The 21238-nt window shown below is 40.4% G+C and overlaps 1 protein-coding gene across 5 annotated transcripts in view; it reads left to right on the top strand.

The window, feature by feature from the left end:
- The first annotated feature begins 3002 nt into the window (after window positions 1-3002).
- The window catches only part of TOX3 (TOX high mobility group box family member 3), an 85657-nt gene continuing 67421 nt past the window's right edge, over window positions 3003-21238 (top strand). Inside the window, exon 1 of one of the 5 annotated variants that reach the window (XM_054079133.1) lies at window positions 3003-3766. Coding sequence is in view for 4 of the 5 variants with exons in the window: in XM_054079132.1 (XP_053935107.1) it covers window positions 9294-9395 (102 nt within the window). In the remaining variant the exon portion in view is untranslated. Of the gene's footprint in view, window positions 3767-8690; window positions 9396-21238 lie in introns of those variants that run through there. The other 4 variants (XM_054079132.1, XM_054079131.1, XM_009558620.2 and 1 more) reach the window with 4 other exon arrangements.

Below are 21238 nucleotides of genomic sequence, written 5' to 3'. Positions count from 1 at the left end.
AGCTAGGATGTTTGACTGACAAGGAATAAACCAGATGTTAAAATTTTAACTCTAAAATGAATTCCCACAAATTAAAGGGCATTCATTGGAGAGATTGTAATATGTCTTTTTAATCCAGTAAGACTCGTGTTTCCAGGCAGCCCAAAAGGAACTCCAAAATATATTCATGGGCAGCTTTTGCATAGGTAGTTATTGAATTTGCATTTGAAAATACAGGCACTACATGGGTAAATCTGCAGCTGCTTTTGATGTGAAATATGAGATACATCATGGACTACCTTGGTTTTAGGGGCAGTCCAGAATATAGCAGGAAACAGTAATTGTCTGGCATGACTGAGCTTTTGTTGTTGATAGTTGAGAACAGATCCGAGGCTGAATCTGTAAGGAAAGAGGGAGCTTTTTTAGCCAGATCCTCTATTTCCCCAAAGAATAGGAGGCACCGTGCCCCATGTCCAAGCTCTGGGGCTTAAGAAACTGTCTCTGAGCAAGAGGAAAAATGTGGGAGAAAAGCTGGAGAGATGGACGTGCCATTCCAAGGGACAATTGTTTTGTCCATTTTCTGAGACTGGGCATATGGGGGGCGTTGGAGGAGGCTCTGCAAGGTCATGAATCCCCCTGCTCTCCCTGTCATTTGTCTGCAGATTATTTCTAAGAGTGGGGCAGGGAAGGCAATTTGGTTCTAAGGATTATGCTACAGCTTTCATTGTTTAGGATGCATACTGTAGCCTTTCTATGAGAAGATTACTGTCCCAGGCTTTTCTTTCTATGCATATGAAAATACACTTTGTAATTTCAGGGAGAAAATAACTTTAAATAGTATGTTGGAGAAAATATTTTGTATCTCTAAAAAAAAGATAAAAATCCAAAACCTTTCTGTAGGAAAATATTTGTTTCTTGAATGTAATTATAAATGTCATTGTACATTCTTCCTGACTTCAATGCTTATCTTGAAGAGTTCAGTGAAAATAAATTGTTTTCATGAAAGCAGAGAAGCCATTTGATAAACACACTGTCTCAGAAAATTGTTCCTGAAGCAAAGGTCATTCTCTTACTTTAAAAGAAAGAGAATATGTTTTAGAAAACAAGCCAGGCAGCAGAAATAAGCATTTTTTGGTTTGGTCAATTCATTTTAAAAAGCAATGTGTAAATCACATGGAAAATTCTGCATTGATTATTTTGACTGCTGTAGAACCCTGGAATAAATGGAGTTGAAATGGACTTATATAAAAGAACATTGCATTTAGTAGCAAGTCAGTGTGTTATTTTAGTAGTGATGTTTTAGATGTGGTTTTGTGATCAGATGTTTTATTAAATATTACCCATTCATGAAAACGAGGGCTGATTTCTTTAAGAATAGCTTGGCAGACATGCTTTATGAGCTTGGGGAAAGAGCCTAGACAACTGGATAAAATCTGCCTTTTCCATGTTGAAAACTTGGCCCATTGAAGCATCAAAAAAGAGAGCTCTACTGTATAAACTGAATGTAAGTCTCCTGAATGGCAGTATAGCAGTTTGTTTTGGAGATGTTAATGTGGCCCCTAAATCACACTTCTAGAAATCTGTTAATTTTTAATCTGATTAATTTATGTGTGTGTCTATTACTAAGTCCCAAACTCTACTGTACAAGTACTTATAAAAAGGTGTTCTATTTTTCTACCTCTCAGTTACAATTATGCTGCTATTAATACCGGAGTTATTAATATGCTCTCAGAAGACTACATCATTAATTGGGAGACCTGGAGGATAACTAATGAGTCCTTTGGAAGACTACTTCCAGTTACTGTATGGATCTATCTATCCAAATAAAGCTGTATGGCTACAGTCCTAGTAAACATGGATAATTTTTTTTATATACATACATATTCTCTTGCATTGGTCACTAATTATTTTGTGTTATAACCTGTGCTAGTAGAGGGTGGCATTAATATCACGATAAAGCTCTGTACCATTTGGAAGGGACATGAGAACAACAGCATTCTTATAAAATGATTTTTATTTTTAAGGCATGACTGTAAAACTATACAAGGATTTTTACCTTGAATCTTGGCAGCGTCTGGTCAAGTAAGTGGCTTCCAAGCAAAGACCAAAAGCCGACCCCTTCCACACCCACCAACAGAAGATGTACACTGTGGTCACTGAGCACATATATAGCCACTTCCATGGCTCCTGGGGACAGCCAGGATACTACTGCTCACATCTCTCCCAGGTGCCATGCAGGCTCTCAGGAGTAAGCGTGCCTTCTCTTTGGGGAAATACAGTATTATTGCAATAAACCCACAAAATCACAGAAAGATATCTTCCTGATCACTCCAGGAACATCACCATATCCTTTCCCAAACGTTTTATAAGGAATTGTGTGCACCTGAAATACATTAGAGGTCATGCTGTAATTTCAAGTAATTACTTAATAGAACATAAGACGAAGTGAAAACTCAAAAACTTGTATGAATGAGGCTAGTGCAGATACAAAGATTAAATGTAACCTTTCTCACCTGGAAATACTCTTCACCGTGTCTCACTAGGGGTTTTCAGATACATTTCATTAAAATAATGCTTCCAGTAATTACATTTGATTCTGCTGTAAAATGAAAGTTTCTGCCTCACAAATTCCTCTGGACTAACAGAGAAATTTAAAGAAGTTGGACTCCTTAAGATGAGAATATTTTTCTTTATATAGACATTGTCCTTGCAAATTCCTTTAAAGGTTAGATGTCAGCAGATTTTTTTCCCTCTAATAATTATTTTAGCTTAAATTCAACAAAGGAATGTGGAGAGAGCCAGAAAGGAAAAACAAACAAACAGAAACATACCGCACACCTTCCACAGCTTTGTATCAACAGATGATATAACTGTAATATAGCTAAACATACACACACACAGCCATCTCTAACCATGTTTTCCTGTCTTGCTTTTAAAATGACATCCTGGAAGAAAGAATTACATTGCAAGAGTGTCTTAGTTTCAGTTGAAGCTTTTATTCTTTAATGCTAAACTAGAAATGACACTGTTACAGTCATTGTTCTTTTAATAAGTTTATTTTTATATTACTGGACAGTCCCTTTTCTGTTTTCAGTACTGCAATCGGTTTGTTTTTCAACCTGGTCTTTATCTCACAATAACTATATACTAGTATGTCAGGATACTGTAACACTGCAGTCAATAGCAACAGGATATTCACTCTGCCAAAAAGTAATCCTATATTGTCCATTACACACAGGTTATTTTGGAGGGTTGTGAAACTCTTTCTTTAAAGCAGCAGGAAACTTTTTGCTGTAACATTGTTCAACAGTATTAGAGGTTGCCTCTGCTCTGTAGACAACTCAAATACTTGTTTTTCTGCTAGAATATGATTCAAATATGTTGCATGGGAGTTGAGGTGGTAAAATACTTCAGGTGAGATAAGAGACTTCAGCAATTCATGGAAACATCATAGAAGGAACATATAAATGTTTGAAAAGTTTAATAATTTTGTTTCTCCCAGTTTCATGAAGCAATGCATTTCTTCATTTGGGCCTGAAAGAAACAGAATTCTCACAAGCAGAGCTCCATACTTGTATTCTGAAATAATGATTTGTGTTTTTAAGGAATGACTAATAAAATATATATTTTTTTAAATCCTTTGATCTTTGGTTTTCTAGATGCAGCAACTGAGACAAAGAGAAGGTAAATGATCACTTGGCAGACAAGCACTGGATTTCAGCTCCCCTGATTATTTGGCTGCTCCCATCTGCTGGCTGACGTTCCCTCCTTTACTGCAGGAAATGTGGTCAGTGACTAATAAGTGTTTATTGATCTCTGCTTGAGATACTTGCTGAGAAATGTAGATATCAATGAATATTTGATCTTAATTAATGCTAAGAACAAAAGTTTTTCCTTTACTGCCTTGTTTATATGGGATAGTCATGCCTGTGTGATCACTTAAAAATGCCAGCTGACTCTACAAACTGATGAGGACTTCAGTGAGATAAATTCTTATGAATTAATACGCTGTTAATTGTGCTTTTTCTTAGCTATAAGTTACAAGTGTAGTTGTTGCTTTGAGGGGTAAGTCAAAATATTATTGATTCTCAGCAGCTGCACTTGGTAAGTAGAATATAGGTCTAATTCAAAGCCCATTGCACTCAATTAAAGGGACTTCCTATTGATTCTAGGAGGATTTAGATTATTTTCTAAACCAGATCTAGTTGACACTGTCTTCGGTTTCTTCTCCTGTATTCCATCCTTTTTGTTTTGTGCCTTTTCATCCTTTACATACGCTCTTGAGGGAATACACTGTTCCTTAACAGGTGACATCAAGCATGTTGAGTTCTCCCGTCTCCTCTTGTTTTTCCCAGTTGGGATAAGAGCCAAGAGACTTGGGTCCTGTACTGTGAAAATGAAAGTTTGGTCTTTTTTAATGTTGATTCTGCATTGTGAAATTAGAGTGAAGTCCAGACTTGGTCCATCTCACTACTTCTTCCCTTATTCTTCATTTTCCTACCCCTCTCATCTTTGCCATCTTTGCCAGTGAGGGGACTGTCAGGACAGAGACACAGGGGTTGTGAACTGGTGTGTCTGCTCTTACCTCTGAGGTTTCTTCCTGACTGCAATGTGTTGGAGTAAATCTCCTCCTAGTCCCTTTGACTTCTGTACAGTAAAAAGAAAGACTGAGCCTTTGGTACTGTGTCCATGTTACAGGTTTGGTGACTGACACAAGGTTTGCAAAGTATAACAGTCTGCAGAGGCTGTAAGGGTACCAATTAAAGATAAAGCAAATAAGCCATAACTGTTAAACACATTTCCTTGCTATGTCCTGGTGCAAAGAAAAGGATTTTCCAGACTTGTGTGCGAATTAGCTAGGCCTGGAACATTAGTATTTACCTGTGTGAGCTGAAAGGTTTCTGGGCAGCAGTGAGAATTTGTGCATGCACACTTTCAAGTTTGTACATGACTGATTCACTCCAATACAATTTCTGCTCTTGCATCAGAAAAGCAGTTTGAGTGTTCTTAATGGCTTTTAAAATTGAATTGTGATGATGAGTCATAAGAAAGTATAGCTGAAGATGGAACAAAGTCACAGTTTGTGTGCTACTGGCTGAATCATAATTGTAGGCATTGGTAGGCATACATTCAAATCTTTATGGAACAATGCTTTTCAAAAAGTTTCTTCGAAATCAAGGCCATCCAGGATCAGGGGAACTACTGGAGCCCTCCACTTACTGTAGGTAGATGCTTACTTTTATTCAGCCAGGAGGGAAGTGCAGAATAGTTACTCGATACTGCAAATACTTCATATTTCCTACTGCTCTAAAAGAAAAAAAAAATTAAAAGTAGAATTGGAAAGCCATAGTTTTGCTCAAGGACCTTAAAGAAAATAGCTCGAGAGAATCTGATGGATTTCTTTCAAGCGATATGTACAGAAATATAGAAATACTTTGGCTCATATTCTGTATTTAAGGTGTACCCATGAGATAAATACATTGTGACTAGCAGATTTGGCATCATGTACCTGGATTTGTAGTGTAGCAGAGATTATTCAAGTTAACTTATTTAATAAATTACATCAAAAAGGTATTGAGAAAAGAAAACATACACTTGCCTACTTTTTTAGTTTGTAGAAAAAAAAAAATGGCACGATATCTGGCACAATATCATACAAACCCTAATATTTTGTTTAAAAATAAAAACAAATTAGCATATATATCTCAGTTTCTCTTCTGTTTGTCTTTAAATCATTCATTAATTCCACTATAGTCTTACTATTTCTGTAAAAGACTTAATTTGGGCATTTGGTAGAGCTGTCAAAGCTAGATTATAGTCAGCAGCTGTAATTTTTTGGGCTGGAAATATCATCAAATCTCTCTATTTTAGTTTCATAATTGTATAAATCACCAGTTTTTCATAACTGTTCTCCAAATAATATTTTAGAAATATGTGTTTTTTTCTGGCTGGAATTTATTATTTCTTTAATTCTGACTTTTTCAATTTTATATTAACTTCCTGCACCAGTTACATCAAGATGGAATATTTTGTGGTTTTCCTTTTGTGGCTATTCTTTTATTTTCAGAAAAAAATGTGTTGGAAACAGTGTATTCCATCAGAGCACTTGAAATCATCATTACTTACATCACCATTATTTGGTTATCTTCTGAACATAAGGCTTCTACCCCAGAAGTGGTAGTTGCCTGCTCACCACACACCTTGTGTGCTTCCTGCCAGCCACCTCCCGCTCTGGAGTGGAGGCGGTGCTGAAGCTGCAGGACAGGAGAGGTGTCAAAGCAGGACTCGGTACAGCAGCCCAAGTTCTTCCGAGGCCATGCATTGCTGAGAAGGCAGACATTGGATAGGTCAGCAGCCTTTCAGAGGCTCCTTTCAACATGACAATGGGACCAAATCCTAAACTTGGAATCATTTACCATTCTTTCCTCACTGAAACGTTTTCTCTCTAAATTCAATGAGAATATGCTTTCAAATTTTGTTAAAAGTGTAGAGAACCAGAGCAAGGCAGTGTGGAAATACCTGTATTTATATAGCAGAACACTTCAGAACTTGCCAATGATCTGTTCCTATACCCCAGCATCTGCTTATTCTAACATTTACACTTGGGTTTACAGAAATGTGCGTAACCCAGTGAATAAAACAAAGCAGGTATTCCTTCATTAACCTCAGCTGAAATGTTGAAATGAGTTCGCTGTGCCTATGCACCATCCCTTTCCTGTCACTGCTTTGGAAGACTGCTGTAATGCATTCTGAAACAGATTCAGTGTCCTTTTATTTCTGAACAATTCGTTCCTCTCAAGAGCATAAATAATTTTTGCCACAGGTCTGGGGTGTGCCTGTGTGAACATGCTGCACTCTATGTTCCTCAGCCATTTCCCATTTAGCAACAGTGTACATTTTGCAGGGTTTTTTTTTTTCCTGTTGGTTAAAAATGGTTGACAGAATGAATATGAAATTGGATTAGGTATTTGACAGAATATACCCATTTTCTTTTCTACCAAGGCATTTACCAGTGGATATACATTTTTCTAGAAAGTTAAATTCTAAGTACTCCCTGTTAATACCGGTGTGTATCTGTGCTATGTTTAATTCTGCTCTTAGTGCAAAATGTCACTTTAGAGATCTTTCTTTGCTACAAACTGTGACAATTCAGGATCAATACCCTGAATAAGAGCGACCTAGTGTCCCCTGTGCTAGCAGGAGCTACTTGTGCCACCATAAATATTGAAAATAAGATTTCTAGGGATGGAGCTGGGAAGATGTTCCCTTTCTATACATTGTAGCTGTTGGCTGTTTTACAGTTTGCTCCCAGTCTATTTAGACAGTGCAAAATCATGCTGGACATGAAAGTGTGAGGCATTAACACACCAAGGCAGGCTTCAGCCAGAAGCAGGACTGTGGCATTGCCCCAGATTATCTGTCCTCAGTAGCCACAGGAGAGACATAAAGGCTTTCAGAGAAGGTCTTGCAGGTGTTGTACAGTTAAACCCTGTATATTTGTTTTGTCCTTGCTATTTTGCAACAAAATGGAGTAAACTTAAAGACAGTCTGGGGTGTTTCCAGGTGTGTTATAACTAGACAGGACTCAGCCCTAGACTAAAGGGCAATTCTCTCTCTGTTAAAGAAGCCTTGAGCCAAGGGCATATTTTCACCCTTCTTCCTCGCACCTTGTCTGCAGGGCACAACTCGTGAGGTTAAATGACTTTTGTACTACTTCAGTGTTTTCTCCAAAAGTTCTGGAGCAAGACTTCGGGTCAGGAAAGCTGCCGGCAGGGCAGTAGGTACAGCTGTGCAGCGCCTATGTCTGATGAAACAAATCTGGATTTCATAGAATCATCAGGTTGGAAAAGACCTCCAGGATCATCGAGTCCAACCATTCCTATCAACCACTAAACCATGTCCCTGAGCATCTCATCTACCTGTCTTTTAAATACCTCCAGGGAAGGTGACTCCACCAGCTCCCAGGGCAGCCTCTGCCAGTGCCCAATGACCCTTTCTGTGAAAAATTTTTTCCTGATATCGAGTCTGACCCTCCCCTGGCAGACTTGAGGCCATTCCCCCTTGTCCTGTCCCCTGTCCCTTGGGAGAAGAGCCCAGCTCCCTCCTCTCCACAACCTCCTTTCAGGTAGTTGTAGAGAGCAATAAGGTCTCTCCTCAGCCTCCTCTTCTCCAGGCTAAACAACCCCAGCTCTCTCAGCCGCTCCTCATAAGACTTGTTCTCCAGCCCCCTCACCAGCTTCGTTGCTCTTCTCTGGACACACTCCAGAGCCTCAACATCCTTCTTGTGGTGAGGGGCCCAGAACTGAACACAGGCGGTTCAGTTCGGAGGTTCAGTTCAGTGCGGCCTCACCAGAGGCACAGTCACCTCCCTGGACCTGCCGGCCACGCCGGTTCTGATTCCACATTTCTTAGTGGATTGCTTTGAACGGGCATCCCGCACTCCGAGAGCTCACGGTGGTCTCTGCGGGGCAGGCCGCTGGGCTCCCGAGCCCAAGTTTTGACAGTACGTTAGAATCTCCTTTCTTCTGCGGCCGCCCTCACGCAGAAAGGCACAGAAGTGCATTGTAAAGTAAAGTGCATTGCTAAAAAAGAAGAAAAAAAAACAACGCGAAAGCTGTTGGAAGCGGTGGCAGCTGCTCACCTGGAGCGGCGCCGGGCAGCACCGGCCGCCGGGGGCGGCATTGGGCGCGGGGAGGGGCGCGGGCGGCGGCGGCTCCTCCCGGGCAGCGCTGCGAGCGGCGCCAGCTCTTTCGGCTCTTTCGGCTCTTTCGGCACTTGGCCCCGCGCGGCTCAGCCCCCCTCGCCCCAACTCCGGGGCAGCCGCCCCCTCCCCTCCAGCCCTCTCCCCGGCAGCCGCGGGGCGGCGGTGCCGGCTCTGTCCCCTTCCCCCCCCACAGCCTTTGTCGGCGGTCGGTCCGTCCGTCCGTCCGTCCGGGCGCGTGGCTCCTTTGTGTACAGCAGCTGCTCCTGAATGCGGAGGCGAAGCCCGTGGCTCGGCACTGAGCTTTTAGAAAACAACAGCCCTGCCTCCTCTTCCCTCTGTCCTGCCCTCCGTCCCCTCCTCCCGCCGAGGCTCCCACCTGGGCTCCGCCGCCCACCTCTCCTCTCCTCTCTTTTCCTCCTTGTTTACCTGCACTTTTCCGCCGCCTCCCGGCCCTCGTCCGTCCCCGCTGCTCGGGCAGGCTGGGCGCCCCGCAGCTCCGCTCCCTCGGCGGTTCTGCCCGCGCCCCAGCCCCGGGGAAAGCACCTGAAGGTGGATCTATTAAACCTCCTGGCCGTCTCTCCAAGTGCACTTCTTGGACCCCAGCACCGGCATGGATGTAAGATTTTACCCGGCTGCGGCGGGCAGCTCGCTTCCCGGAGACCCCTCCAACCTGGACTTTGCCCAGTGTTTGGGTTACTACAACTACAACAAGGTGATTATTCCCGCGTGCGTTCATTCCTCGTGCTGCTACCGGGACCGGTTCCCCGACGGCTCCGCCGGGGCGGGGATGCTCGGGATGCCTGGGGCGGTGGAGGGGGGGGGGTAATGCCTAGAAAGTTGGAGGCGCCGAGCATCCGTGGGGCCGCCTCCCTCCTGCCGAACCCCCGAGGAACTTTGGGGGGCGAGTCCCCGTGCCCCGCAGCTGGCGAACAAAGGGCGGCTGCCCCCGCTGCTCTGCACCGGGACGGGCGGCTCCGCTCCCGGGCTGGAGCCCCGGGGAGCCTCCCTCGCCCCCCTCGGTGGGATGGGTACGGCTCTCTTACGGCCCGGCTCTAACTAAAGCGTTTTAGCGAACGGGAGGATTATCTAGAAGTACATCAGCCGCTAGCACGCCAGGATAACAAACGTTTTGATTTGCCGAGGACTGTCAGAGAAGTTGCTGTACCACTTCCATCTCTTCACACCTTCTCTGCGGCACGGGTAGTTTACAGAGTAAAGGGAACAGTCAGAAGCGATAGTCGTTTCCCAGTGGCTACCTCCAGCTACAAAAATATGTTTTAATAATACCGGTGTGATTTGTTTCACAAATTACCCAAATCTGGGAAAGGCAAAGTTAAGAATGACACTGTGACTCATGCTATTTTGAAAAAGACTTAGCTGTTTGCACTGTGATGTGTCAATAGCACATTGAGCTATTAGCGCTGGGCCCTCACACATGCACATAAAGATCCCTTTCACACTGTGTTTTTCCTGGTGCTGTGTTTGTCCAACCTCTGGGTCCTTTTGTGAGGCGCTGTGTGAGATGCTGGGGAAAAGAAGGGTGCTGGCACAAAGTCTAAACCTCTGTGGAAACCTGCTGGTTTTTTTTTCTTAGACTCCCATCCAAACGAGTCAATAAAGTTTGATGAAATACAAAGGTTGCTTTAAGAGGGAGAAGTAATGTGGGCTTAAATAAGAAGGTTCAGCAGCTGAACATAACTTTCTCCTAGAGAAATCGCTTCTGAATGTATCACACGAGCGTGCTTTTCAGTTGCTCTTTATGATAATCTCTGTCTCCGCTGCTGTGATGCTCAAGTTTGTCAGTGCTGCTGTGGTGGCTGCCTCCCTTGTCCAAAGGCACAGGTCTGCTTTCCCTGGAGCTGCAGGCCAGCGTTCCATGGAGTGCCCACAGCCCCTGCCCCGCGCATGCTCTCTCTGCTGGGCTATTAGCATGCTGCTTTGTTAGTAGCTAATATAGAAAGACACAGGAGTATGAATTAAAGATGAAACGTCAACCTTAACTTGGAATGCTGCTAAGGACTTGGAGAGCTCTAAAATGCATAGTAAATGCTCGCTGTTGTCTGTTATGCCAACTAATTTTGGAAACCCACAGCGCTTGCTGACAGCGCGCTTACTGTAAATTGCACTTATTCAGTAACTTTATTGTGTTATGCATGGTATAGGCTCTGTTTTTCAGGCTCTGTTACCAGTTACAGTACAGGTTGTTGTTTGTTGTTGGTTTTTTTTTCCAATGCCCAGAATCTTGAGAGGGTTCTGAAAACCGGTAGTTTATTGTGCCCATTAAGTTATTGCAAGTACACAGTTATGTATAACCTTTTGACTGTATTTCCCTTCATCATACAATGAGAACAGAGCACACATTCAGAAAAAGTCGAAAGTAACTAACTTTTGACCTATTCCATTTCAGTTGATGTGCTCCTGAACATAATTTTGGCAAGTATCTTGTAGGCCAGGCTTCCAGTCTGCAGCAGAAAATATTTTAATTAACAGAGTACAGCTCATGATGCATGCGTCTTTATAATAGATATCTTTGTATGCAAAAGGCCTGATCCGGGGCAGATTGACACACACAAAGCTGTGTTGCTGTTGCTGGGAGCTCTTCTTTGGCTCAGCTGGGAAAGCAGCAATGTGCTGTACAGGTGTTTCAAGGGCAGAAAAGGAATTTGTGAATGAATTCCTAGAAAGAAGGTTCTTAACTGTGTTAATCTAATCTTGTTTTCTGCGCTGTTTATTATCTGTGACTACAGGAATTGTTTTAAGTTTCACATTGTTTTTAATTATTCTGGGAAAAGAGTACATTTATTTTTAAATTTTTCCTCCCTCACTTTCTATCTCTTCTGTCCTTTTCCTCGTGTTCGTGTTAGAAAATAAATGATTACTCTGTTAGGCACTGAGATGATCAGAAGGCACAGGAAAAAAAGGTTGAAATATTTACTCTGCTGAAGTAAATGGGAGAACTGTTATTGATTTCACTGGGGACAGTATTTCACCTTAAGTCTTTCTGAAACTCATTTGAGTATCCTGCCCACTCATCCGTGCCAGCTTCATTGTTAGGAGCTGAATCCATATTCTCCTTGTGACAGTGACATTGCCTCTGACAACTGCCGGGAAGCAGGAAGTATGATGGCAAGAGTAAACACATCGCGTGGTTGTATATATGTGCAAACCCAGATTTATTTATGTGAAGATATTCTTAGGATCTTTAAGACATAAAGTTGATGGCATATGATCTACTCGTGGAAAAGTGTATCTTGTGTTGCAAGGTCTAAAACTCTTGAACATAAAGCCTTTTAGTGTAAATACGTTGCACCGTGCGAGACAATGCTGCCTTCCACCCACATGCTTTAAACAGACTTTCCCAGGACTGTACAATCATTTTCCTTTTGTGGGTAGAAATGTGACAGCCTGAGCCCTGGGTCCTCAGGCAGGATTTAGGATCTCACGATGCCCTGTAAGCGAGGGACTTGCAGTAGGAGGGGAACTGCAGCCGAAGTCCTGGGCTTGTACTCGCAGGTGCTTGGGAGCTATCCTGACTCCTACTTGCAGGTACCCTTCAGTTGGATTCCTTCTCCACAGCTGCTTTTTAAGCGCGATGCCATGCTTTTGAAATTGGTTGTCAATACTGGATAAGTATACATAGGGGAAAGGATATCATCTTGGGTTTCTTTGGGAGGAGCAGTAGTTTTGAGTATATGATAGGTATTTGAAAAGGGACTGAAGTACCTAATTACTTCTGCTGTTATTTGTAGTGCAGCAGTTTCTAGAAGGTTCCAGACCGGGATTATTTTTGTTGAGGTGGTGTGCAACATGGTAAACATGCATAAAGGGCAAAAGAGGAAATAAAGACACAGAAATACGGTGATTTGTCCAAGGTTATGTGGTCGATAGCTGACATAATCAGGGCCAGAGTCAAGGTATTCTGAGATTCAGTCCAGTGGTTTATGCTGAATCTCATTTACTCTATAGGATTACTTACATGTTTAAAGTAAAGCATGTGCTTAAGTGCTTTGTTGGATCAGGGCCACATTTGATAAGTTTTCAGTGCTGGTGTGAGAATACATAACTCTACCCTGCATGTGTCTGGCTGGTGGTGGTTTGGGATAACAGTGATCCACCTCTGCTACATGGAATTGCACAAGTGAAATTGTGGTCTGCCTGCTTCTAGAAGAGCCCTGCTGCGGTGTACTAAAATAAATTAGCCAAAAAGTAACTATAAAAATTACAGAAAGTTGAAAGAGACCAGCTGTTGTAAAACATTCTGCTACTGTTTTGAGCCCTTTTATGGTTCTGCAGATGGAGAATGATTTTGGGCATTTGCTATAGTTTATTAGCTTTTTCTAAACAAACTTTTTCACTTATTGAGTAAATTACATGTCTTATACTAACAGTATTTAGGGAACCATTATTCATCATACATTTTTTATTAAAGGGACCATGATTCTTATCATGCTATTTGAAAAGGGGAAAAGAAAACTCCAAAACCTAAGCACATACAGCTCAATGCGTGAGTTATCATTATATTAAATTCTAGGATCCTTACTTCATTATTTAGCTGTCTATGTTTTACAGTGTTTATCTCTTCTACACAGATTGTCCTTGAAGGATACAAATTTCAAACATACATACCTTAATTTAGGCGCTGGCATACGTTTGTGAATGTCAGAGCTTGATGGTTTTGGCTGAAATATTTTGCATTTTGCAAAGGAAGCTCAGGAAGGTTATCTTGTTCTTCCAGAGGTAAAGTGAAGACAGCAGTAGTTTAGTCGTGTGCTGAATTGGGGCTGTATGTCTTTCCTATTAGTGTGTGTTGTTAGGAAAAAATGGATTACAGTTATGCAAATGATTAAAAAGTATTCTTCTTGCAAACTTACTGTGGCTATATATGCGTAGGTTTTTCTTTCATATAGCAGATGGTGAGAGACAAAGGGTGCATGGATGCTGTTGAGATAAAACACTCTCTGCGCAGTCATCATTTGCCCTACATATATGTTCGTATATATTGATGCTCTGCTGTGACGCAGACACACTTATTTCTTTTCTGATAAGACTAGTCTGTGGACTGGAGAGTGATACGTGCTGTCATCATGTGTTTACCTACTGTCTGACCCTGCCAAAGCTGGCCCCAGGTGATGAGAGAGTGCCAGAAAGCACCAAGGAGCTCTCACAAAGTAGACATGCATAAACAGAGAGATGAATATGGGTCTTGCTGGACACAATGTAAGCGAGCAGTATCAACTCTGTAAATTTAAGTATTTGCCCTATTGACTTGGTAAATGCCATTTTATCTCTAGTATTTCCCGTTGATCTTCTGGTGCATGTCACAAGCGTGCTGAACTGCTTCCTTCCCAGAACAACCCTCCCCTGCCTCTAAGATCAAAACCCCTCAGGACTATGCAGGCAACTGCTGTGAGGGAGCAAAAAAAGTTCCAGAAATATTTGGCTGTCCAGTTCAGCATTGAAGATGTTAGATAAGATTCCCAGTGCTTTGGAGAGGAAGTGCAATGATCAGATGAACGTGTCCACGAGAATGCAAATTATATTTTGTATCATCACCACTGCTTGCATTATGCCGTTTTTCAGGAGCAATCATCTCACAGGTTTTGTGACGTACTTGAAGACCTAGCTGTGAAAGGAAACCCCTGTATGCCAAAGGTGGTAACTGCGCAAGAACCTGTATTACTCATAGTGGGCTTGTATGATGGCGATACTGATTGGATTGTGTAGCGTACAGTTTTTCTGTTGCTCATATAATGCAATATAATGCAGCTCCTATACTGAATGTACCATTTGTTATCAAGACATAAGGAGGAGCTGGTTTATACAAAGCATGCTTAGTAGGCGTCAATTTATAAAAATATTTTTTAGATTTTTGCATTAGAATAGGTTACAACTATATGAGCAAGGTACTTGTAGTAGTGTAAAGTGATATATGTAGAGTTTGAGTTTAATGCTTAGAGGTAATCTGGAGTACTTAAGGTTTGTGCAGAAATGACTGGTGGGTGTGTTTTAAAAATAGTTATAATTTGTAGCAATCACAAATCTGATGTATATGCCATGGATGTCCACACACAGGTCTGGCTCTAGAGTGAGGAAATACTGACTAAATATACTGAGAGGACAAGAGCCTCACTCTGGTAGCTCTGCCTGCCTCAAACATTGTACTTCATGCAGAGGTGCTGAGACCAGGCTTATCCTTCTAATGAGTTATTATGAATTTCTAATGAAATCGAAAATAGAAACACAAGAAATAACAGCATATACTCTTTGGCAGATACTTGAGAAGAGTTTGGTTGACTGGAAGATGTGTGACTCATTTGTTGGAGTTTTGTGCAACATCTGGCAAAGCAAGGCTGATCAAACTGTAACCTTTGGGTTGTGCTGCAGGCTTGTATTAAATTTACAGTTAATACGTGCCTATGTATTTGTTGAGTTCTGACACTCTTAGAAACCTAACTAATGCTATTGAATGATGATAATCTAATTTAGGAGGAGAAGAATTTGTACAGCATTAATTCTACCTTTTTATCTGTAATCACATTTCTTCTGCTGTAAAATTGAGTACTGCTATACAGACCTAATGGCAGGGTTGAATTTTCAAATGCTTCAAACTCTTATCTGATAGCTGTCTTCTATACTGTTACCTGTCTGTGTGATGTATTTATAGAGTGCCAGTTACCATAGTATCTTTGCGATGATTGCTACCAAAATTGAGAACTCTGAGGTGAAAATCTAATCAGGGCTTTAGATAACAATGTCACACAAGAGCCTTCTGGTCTTTGCCACTACGCTCCGTTCAGATGAAGACTTTGATGAGATCATGCTTGCTGCCACGTTATTCATTATTTATTTTCATAACAAGATTTCCATTTCATATTTTTTCCACTGCATGTTAGCACCTGTCAAACCAAACCAAATTCTGTTTTGAATGTGTTCTCTCTGTCTGTACCTTAAACATTATATTGAAAAAAAAATTACAGGCGTTACGGGGCTCCTGAACTAGCAAAACCAAAAGGGGAAACTGTTGTTATACAACTGCTTCTGCCACAGGTACCTAGGATACCTGAACAGATGTTTTCATTAACTTTTTCTGACACTTCATGGTAATGGGCAGACAGGCTGAAAGTGCTATTTTCATCGCAGTAAAAATAACTGACTTTTATGAGTGGAGTGCTAGAGATATGATTGACCAATGCTGCAGATTCAAATCTGTTGGAAAAGGTATGCTACTAAAACTAGACTATGTAGTTTATTATTGAAAATAAAAAAATGTTTTAAACAAACAAGTTAACTAGTTTTCAGCTTGTTTGTATAGTTTTCGTGCTAGAAATTGGCATTAGTGTTTCCTCCTGCATGACCAGTTTGCCCGTCAGCCCATGTTCTGTTGAAAAATCCTGTATTACTATCAATAAGGAAAAGAAAAGCAGTCAGTCCTCAAAACCAGCAAGTTGGAAGCATCCCTAGTATCCTTCTTAGCTTGACTGAAAAAAAGAAAAATAATGGCACTTGTATCTCAGCTTTTTTTATGCTCATTGAAGGCTGATTCATTGTGGGCATCTTTCACTTACTTATATGGGCATTAGATGAGTCCTGCCCTTAGGATTTCATGGCAGAAATTGTTAGCAAGTCAACATTTTATTTTTGCTGTTGTTAAGTTATAGCCCTTGTTACTGTCTGGGTCACTGTGACCATATATTATCATTCCTGGCCAAAGACTTCTGAGAGCTAAGACTATATCTTACAGAAAAGAGGTGGCTTATGACATAGTGAAGTTAGAAATGAAGAGTGTGTTGGGATTAAATGGCAGGATTTGGACTGGGAGCCTCTGAAGTAAGAGATCTGTCTGTCTTTGCTTCTTGTAAGTTATCTTTTTTTTGGTTTTGCTTTTTTTTTTTTGTTTGTTTTGTTGGCATGACTTCATCTGCTACTGACTGCGGTTGGAGCTGCAGAGGTAATAGCATGGCTATCTCCTCACTTTCCTGATTACAAAATATGTAATTGATTACTATGTAAAATCACAATGTTAAAACAGAATATTGCTTGAGCAAACACATTTACATTTGGATTTTCTCTTTTTTAGATTTAATATTCTGAAGAGTTCTGATCAACTGCGCAACCTAACTAAAGGTTGCAAATATTGAAAATAAACAGTGTGGTAGGCTTTGTGGAAAATGAAGTCTACATGCAGATAGGTTTGGTCCCTTGAAGTGGGTTGTCTTCATCTTTCCAGAGAAACTCTTCCATGGTTACCCCTCAAAGTGGATACAGTTTTGATTGTGATTGATTCTGAAAACAGTTAATATGAGAGAAATACAAATGAACAAAGCATTAGTATTGTGGGATTTCGTTTGTTTTTGTTTTGTTTGATGTGTGGGGTTTGTGTTTCTGTTTTTCCTTTTTCTTTTTTTTTTATTTTTTTTTATTCCCCAAGGAGTCCGTGCATTGAAACAACCTGAGCTCTATGAATCATCTTTTCCATCTCAATGGGACAACTTCTATATTTAAATTCACTGATATATAATAGCTTGTAGGTTCAGGACATCTCAATATAAACACCTCTATATTGATTAGCTGTCTAATTTTGATACGAAAAATGGTGTTAAAAACATGCAAAAATCAATTGCTGCATAGTGGGATGACTTATTTTCAGAGTAGATAATATTTATTTGCCACTCTTTTTATTATGCTTTTTATAGTCATAGGGTTTATAGAAATAGTTGGATTTCGAATGGTTTAGGATTCTGTGCTTTTGTTAAACTCTACTTCTATCAATAAAACAGTTTAGTGATAAAGGATTAATGGTTCTCTATTTTTTAAGCAATTTGCTTTCTTAAATAAATAAGAATTTGATTAGGCATGGGAAAATAGTCATTCTGTTTGCTTTAGTAGATTAATGTTACTTTTGTGGGTTCTTGGTAAGTGTGGATGAAATGACAGTAATAGTAGGCAGCCATGTAAATATGGGGATATGACGGAATTGATGTATTCTAGTGAAAAACTTGATAGTTTTGCTTTCCTACCACAACCCAACATGGGTCTTTTTTTCTCCTATTATTTTGTTTAATATAGTTTGAAATACATTAACCTTACATTTTTTTTAAAAAAAGCCTGCTCTGTACATGTGGTAAAATAAACAAGATTTTACAGTGCATTTTCTGCTCTTTTTTTGCAGCAGAATTGTAAGTTCAAGACTGATCTCAATACTGTATACTGTATATTCCACAAATCTAAATGAATTGCGAGGTGCTAACACCAGAGCTTAATTTAGATATGTATACAAAGTCATCATTAAAGTAAATCGTCTATTTATACCTATGTGAGCGTCTGTGGTTTTCTAAGAGTGCCCAATAACTGTATTTCAAATGATAAAATGAAGTAATTTGTATAAATTTATTTTGTCCTGCCAAACAATTTACAAGCGCAAGATATGATTAAATATAGGGACGTAACGAGTGCTTCTGTGGTCCTTTCCTTCTCACATTTTTATAACGTTGAAGTTATCTTTGTGCTCCCATGGTGGTGACTGAGATCCAAGGAGTGGATGGAGAGTGGCAAATCAGACCTTATGTCATAAAAAGTGGCCTGGCTTACTCAGTGGTGGCTTGTATCATAGCTTCCATGATAGATATCTGCTTGTTTTTCAGCAGAAGTGCTGGTAAGAAAAGCCACCTTTGTTTTGTTCTCGTACTTTTATCTAAGCTTTTTTTAACATAGTTGCTTGGCACTCGGATCTTGGATGATTATAAAGGTGTATAGGGTGTTGTCTGGCTTGTTGAAAATACCTGATTGTTGTTTCAAGAATTTGACAAGCCGTGTATATGTGCATTCTTGGTTCTGATCGTTGTCTTACCTTGGTCTTTAAAAAGTAACGTTTGAATCGGATGTGTGCGTTGGTGGCTTCAGTGAAGTGTTTCAGTACCCCATGCTCTCTGGGCTGTCATGCCTTACGGAGATGATGACTTACTTCTGAGGTTTTGCCTTTGTGGGTGCCTTTTCTGTGAGAGGACCCTTGGAGCGCGCACTGCCTCAGTGCATTCCTTGGGCACGTTTCTTATGTCCCTTTCGCTCTGCTGCCTGCTTAGGCTTGCGCCTGCTTGCTGATAGCACACAGCAAAAACCTGAAATTCTTCGAGCCACTCACAGCTGGGACAGAATTTCAGTTGATGTGCAGCTCTGACTGAACAAGGTGAAAGCCAGGCAGTGTAATCTAGGCCTAAATATAACTCGGAGAGATTAATCGAAGATCGTATGAAAGGAAAGCATGGTTTTGTTCATTAAATACTTAGTCGAGTACGCAAACAGCACTTCAGTGTTTTGCATGCGCGTATCTGTGCTATGCACAGTTTAGAGATCAGTCTTGCTCTTCCATGGTCATTCTTGTAAAAAAACAGTTATAAAATTGCATGGTAAGCTTCTTGTTTATTTTGCCTCAATCTGCAGCTATAGCTTGCCCAGTAGCAAAGTGTTTTTCTAAACGTAGTTGGCAAACAACTTGTGATAGGAGAGCAGCCTTTTTCTGTCTTCTCTGTTAGAAAGTGTTTGAGGAGGGATGGTAAAGATAGGCGTTGACTTCTATCAGCACAAATATATTGCTGGTGATAACGTAAGATACAGGTATGGTGCCTATCATCCTGTATTCTTGTTTCTAGTAAGTTGCAGTTTTTCAAGAAAGGTCTCAGAATTTGCCCTTTTGTTAATAGTCTGGTGGAGAGTTTACATTCCAGAAAAGAATCCCGATTCTTCACTTGATAATGTATTAAAAGGGGTTTTTTTTGAGCTTTATGTTGGTTTTTGTAGAGCAAGATTGGCAGATATTACTTGAAATACATGTCACTAATAAATGTTGGATCAGAAACGTGACTCTTGCACAGTTACCCATGTTTAAAACGTGTATTGGTCTGCAGCAATTGTAGCAGTCTTCCACTGTTTAGAAAATGTGGGGAGAGGCTGTTTGCTGCTGTTTGGGACACATACATCAGGATACGTCCATCCTCTTTGGAGGTCATGAGGCTTATCATCATTGCTTCTAACTTCTGGGTTGCTCCACTGTAGCTCTTTCCGCATCATATTCTGTGTTATTTGTATGTTTATGCAGAATTATTTCTAAATAAAAGTTTTAAAGGTTATTCCATCATGAGGCGTAAGTGAGAGTGATTATAAAGAGCTTGATTCGTATCATGACTAACTGCAGGTGAATATTATGCTATGCTTCATTCACAGTATTTCTGAGACTAAAAAATGATAATGAACTCCATTAAAATACCATGACATCAATAGTGTATTTAAAATGCTTATGAATATAATAGCTATCCATGTAATTTTAGTCTATATATAGTGTTTGTAAATCTTCTGAATTTCGATTATTCTCTGCACGGGTTAGTACCGATATCAAGATAGACCTTGCTTTCTGCCCCCCTGCATGTAACCTTTTTTTTTTTCTAAATCAACAAATGTCCATTTCCTTTGGCAAAAGAGAATGTAACAACTGCCTCCCCTCACAGCAGTGTGGAAGATGAAGCAAAACGGGAAGACTGAACAAAATAAGAAGAAATGGAAAAAACATAGTTTAAAAAGAAGTAGAACAAAGATCTCTCACTGTCAAAATTCTGCGCCAGGTACCCAGTGCATTGCTTGTATTCACTGTAGCTACGAAGTATCAATTCAAGTTCATGATTGAAGGACCAAAATTTATTTTCCTTTGTGGAAATTGTTCCTTCTTTTTTACTTTCACATTTATTTAGAAAAAGAATAGAGAAGTGGCTGTGAAACACCTCAATGAGAAAGAGTAGTGAACACTGCTGAACATTGACAATGTGAGGATTGAGTACTTTCATTCTGCTTGAGTTCCTGAACTTCCTGCAGCTCTAGGCATTGTTTTTTTGTTGTGGTTTTTTTTTTTTTTTCCTTTTTTTGGGTGGAGGGAGTGAAGAGGGTGAGTGTACAAGTCATTCATATTTGAAGATTTCCTATAGGTTTTGGAGAACTGATCTTTGGTATTTAATCAAAAGAAAGAGACAAGTTCATCTTTGCTTATCCATTCAGTTGGTTTGTGGCACCCAAGCAAAGGAGCACCTATCTGCATCCTTTTTCCCAAACTCTAGTTGCTAGGGATCTTTGAATGCAGAAATAACAAGGTTTTAGATGATGAGTTTCAGTATGTGTGCTAGAGCAAGGCTGGTTGCTTTATTGATCCCGGCTACTGAAGTTTTCCCTGTGAAGATGATTTATGTTTATCTTAAAAAAAACCCCAACCCTAACAATCAATGAGACAAACAAACTGAACTTCATGTAAGAACTGATTTAAAGCATACTCTACTTTTTCTTTCTCATCCTTATGTTCTAACGTTTCAAAAGAAATGGGTGCAATTTTGCTCTTGCACATAGGAATATACCTTCTTTGAAGAAGAGATATATTTCTGCTTTTGAATTGAGCTTCATAAACTTGCTGGAAAAAAATCAGCTTGGAGGATGTATTTTGAAGTAGCAGTTTCTTGGGCACTGAACCATTCATTTCCTAAAAGGATATAGCCACTTCTTTGTACCTGCTGACAAAACAAA

The sequence above is a fragment of the Cuculus canorus genome, chromosome 13 (genome assembly GCF_017976375.1).
Source record: "Cuculus canorus isolate bCucCan1 chromosome 13, bCucCan1.pri, whole genome shotgun sequence".
Classification (NCBI taxonomy): Eukaryota; Metazoa; Chordata; class Aves; order Cuculiformes; family Cuculidae; genus Cuculus; species Cuculus canorus.
This window is presented reverse-complemented; position numbering and strand designations above follow the sequence as displayed.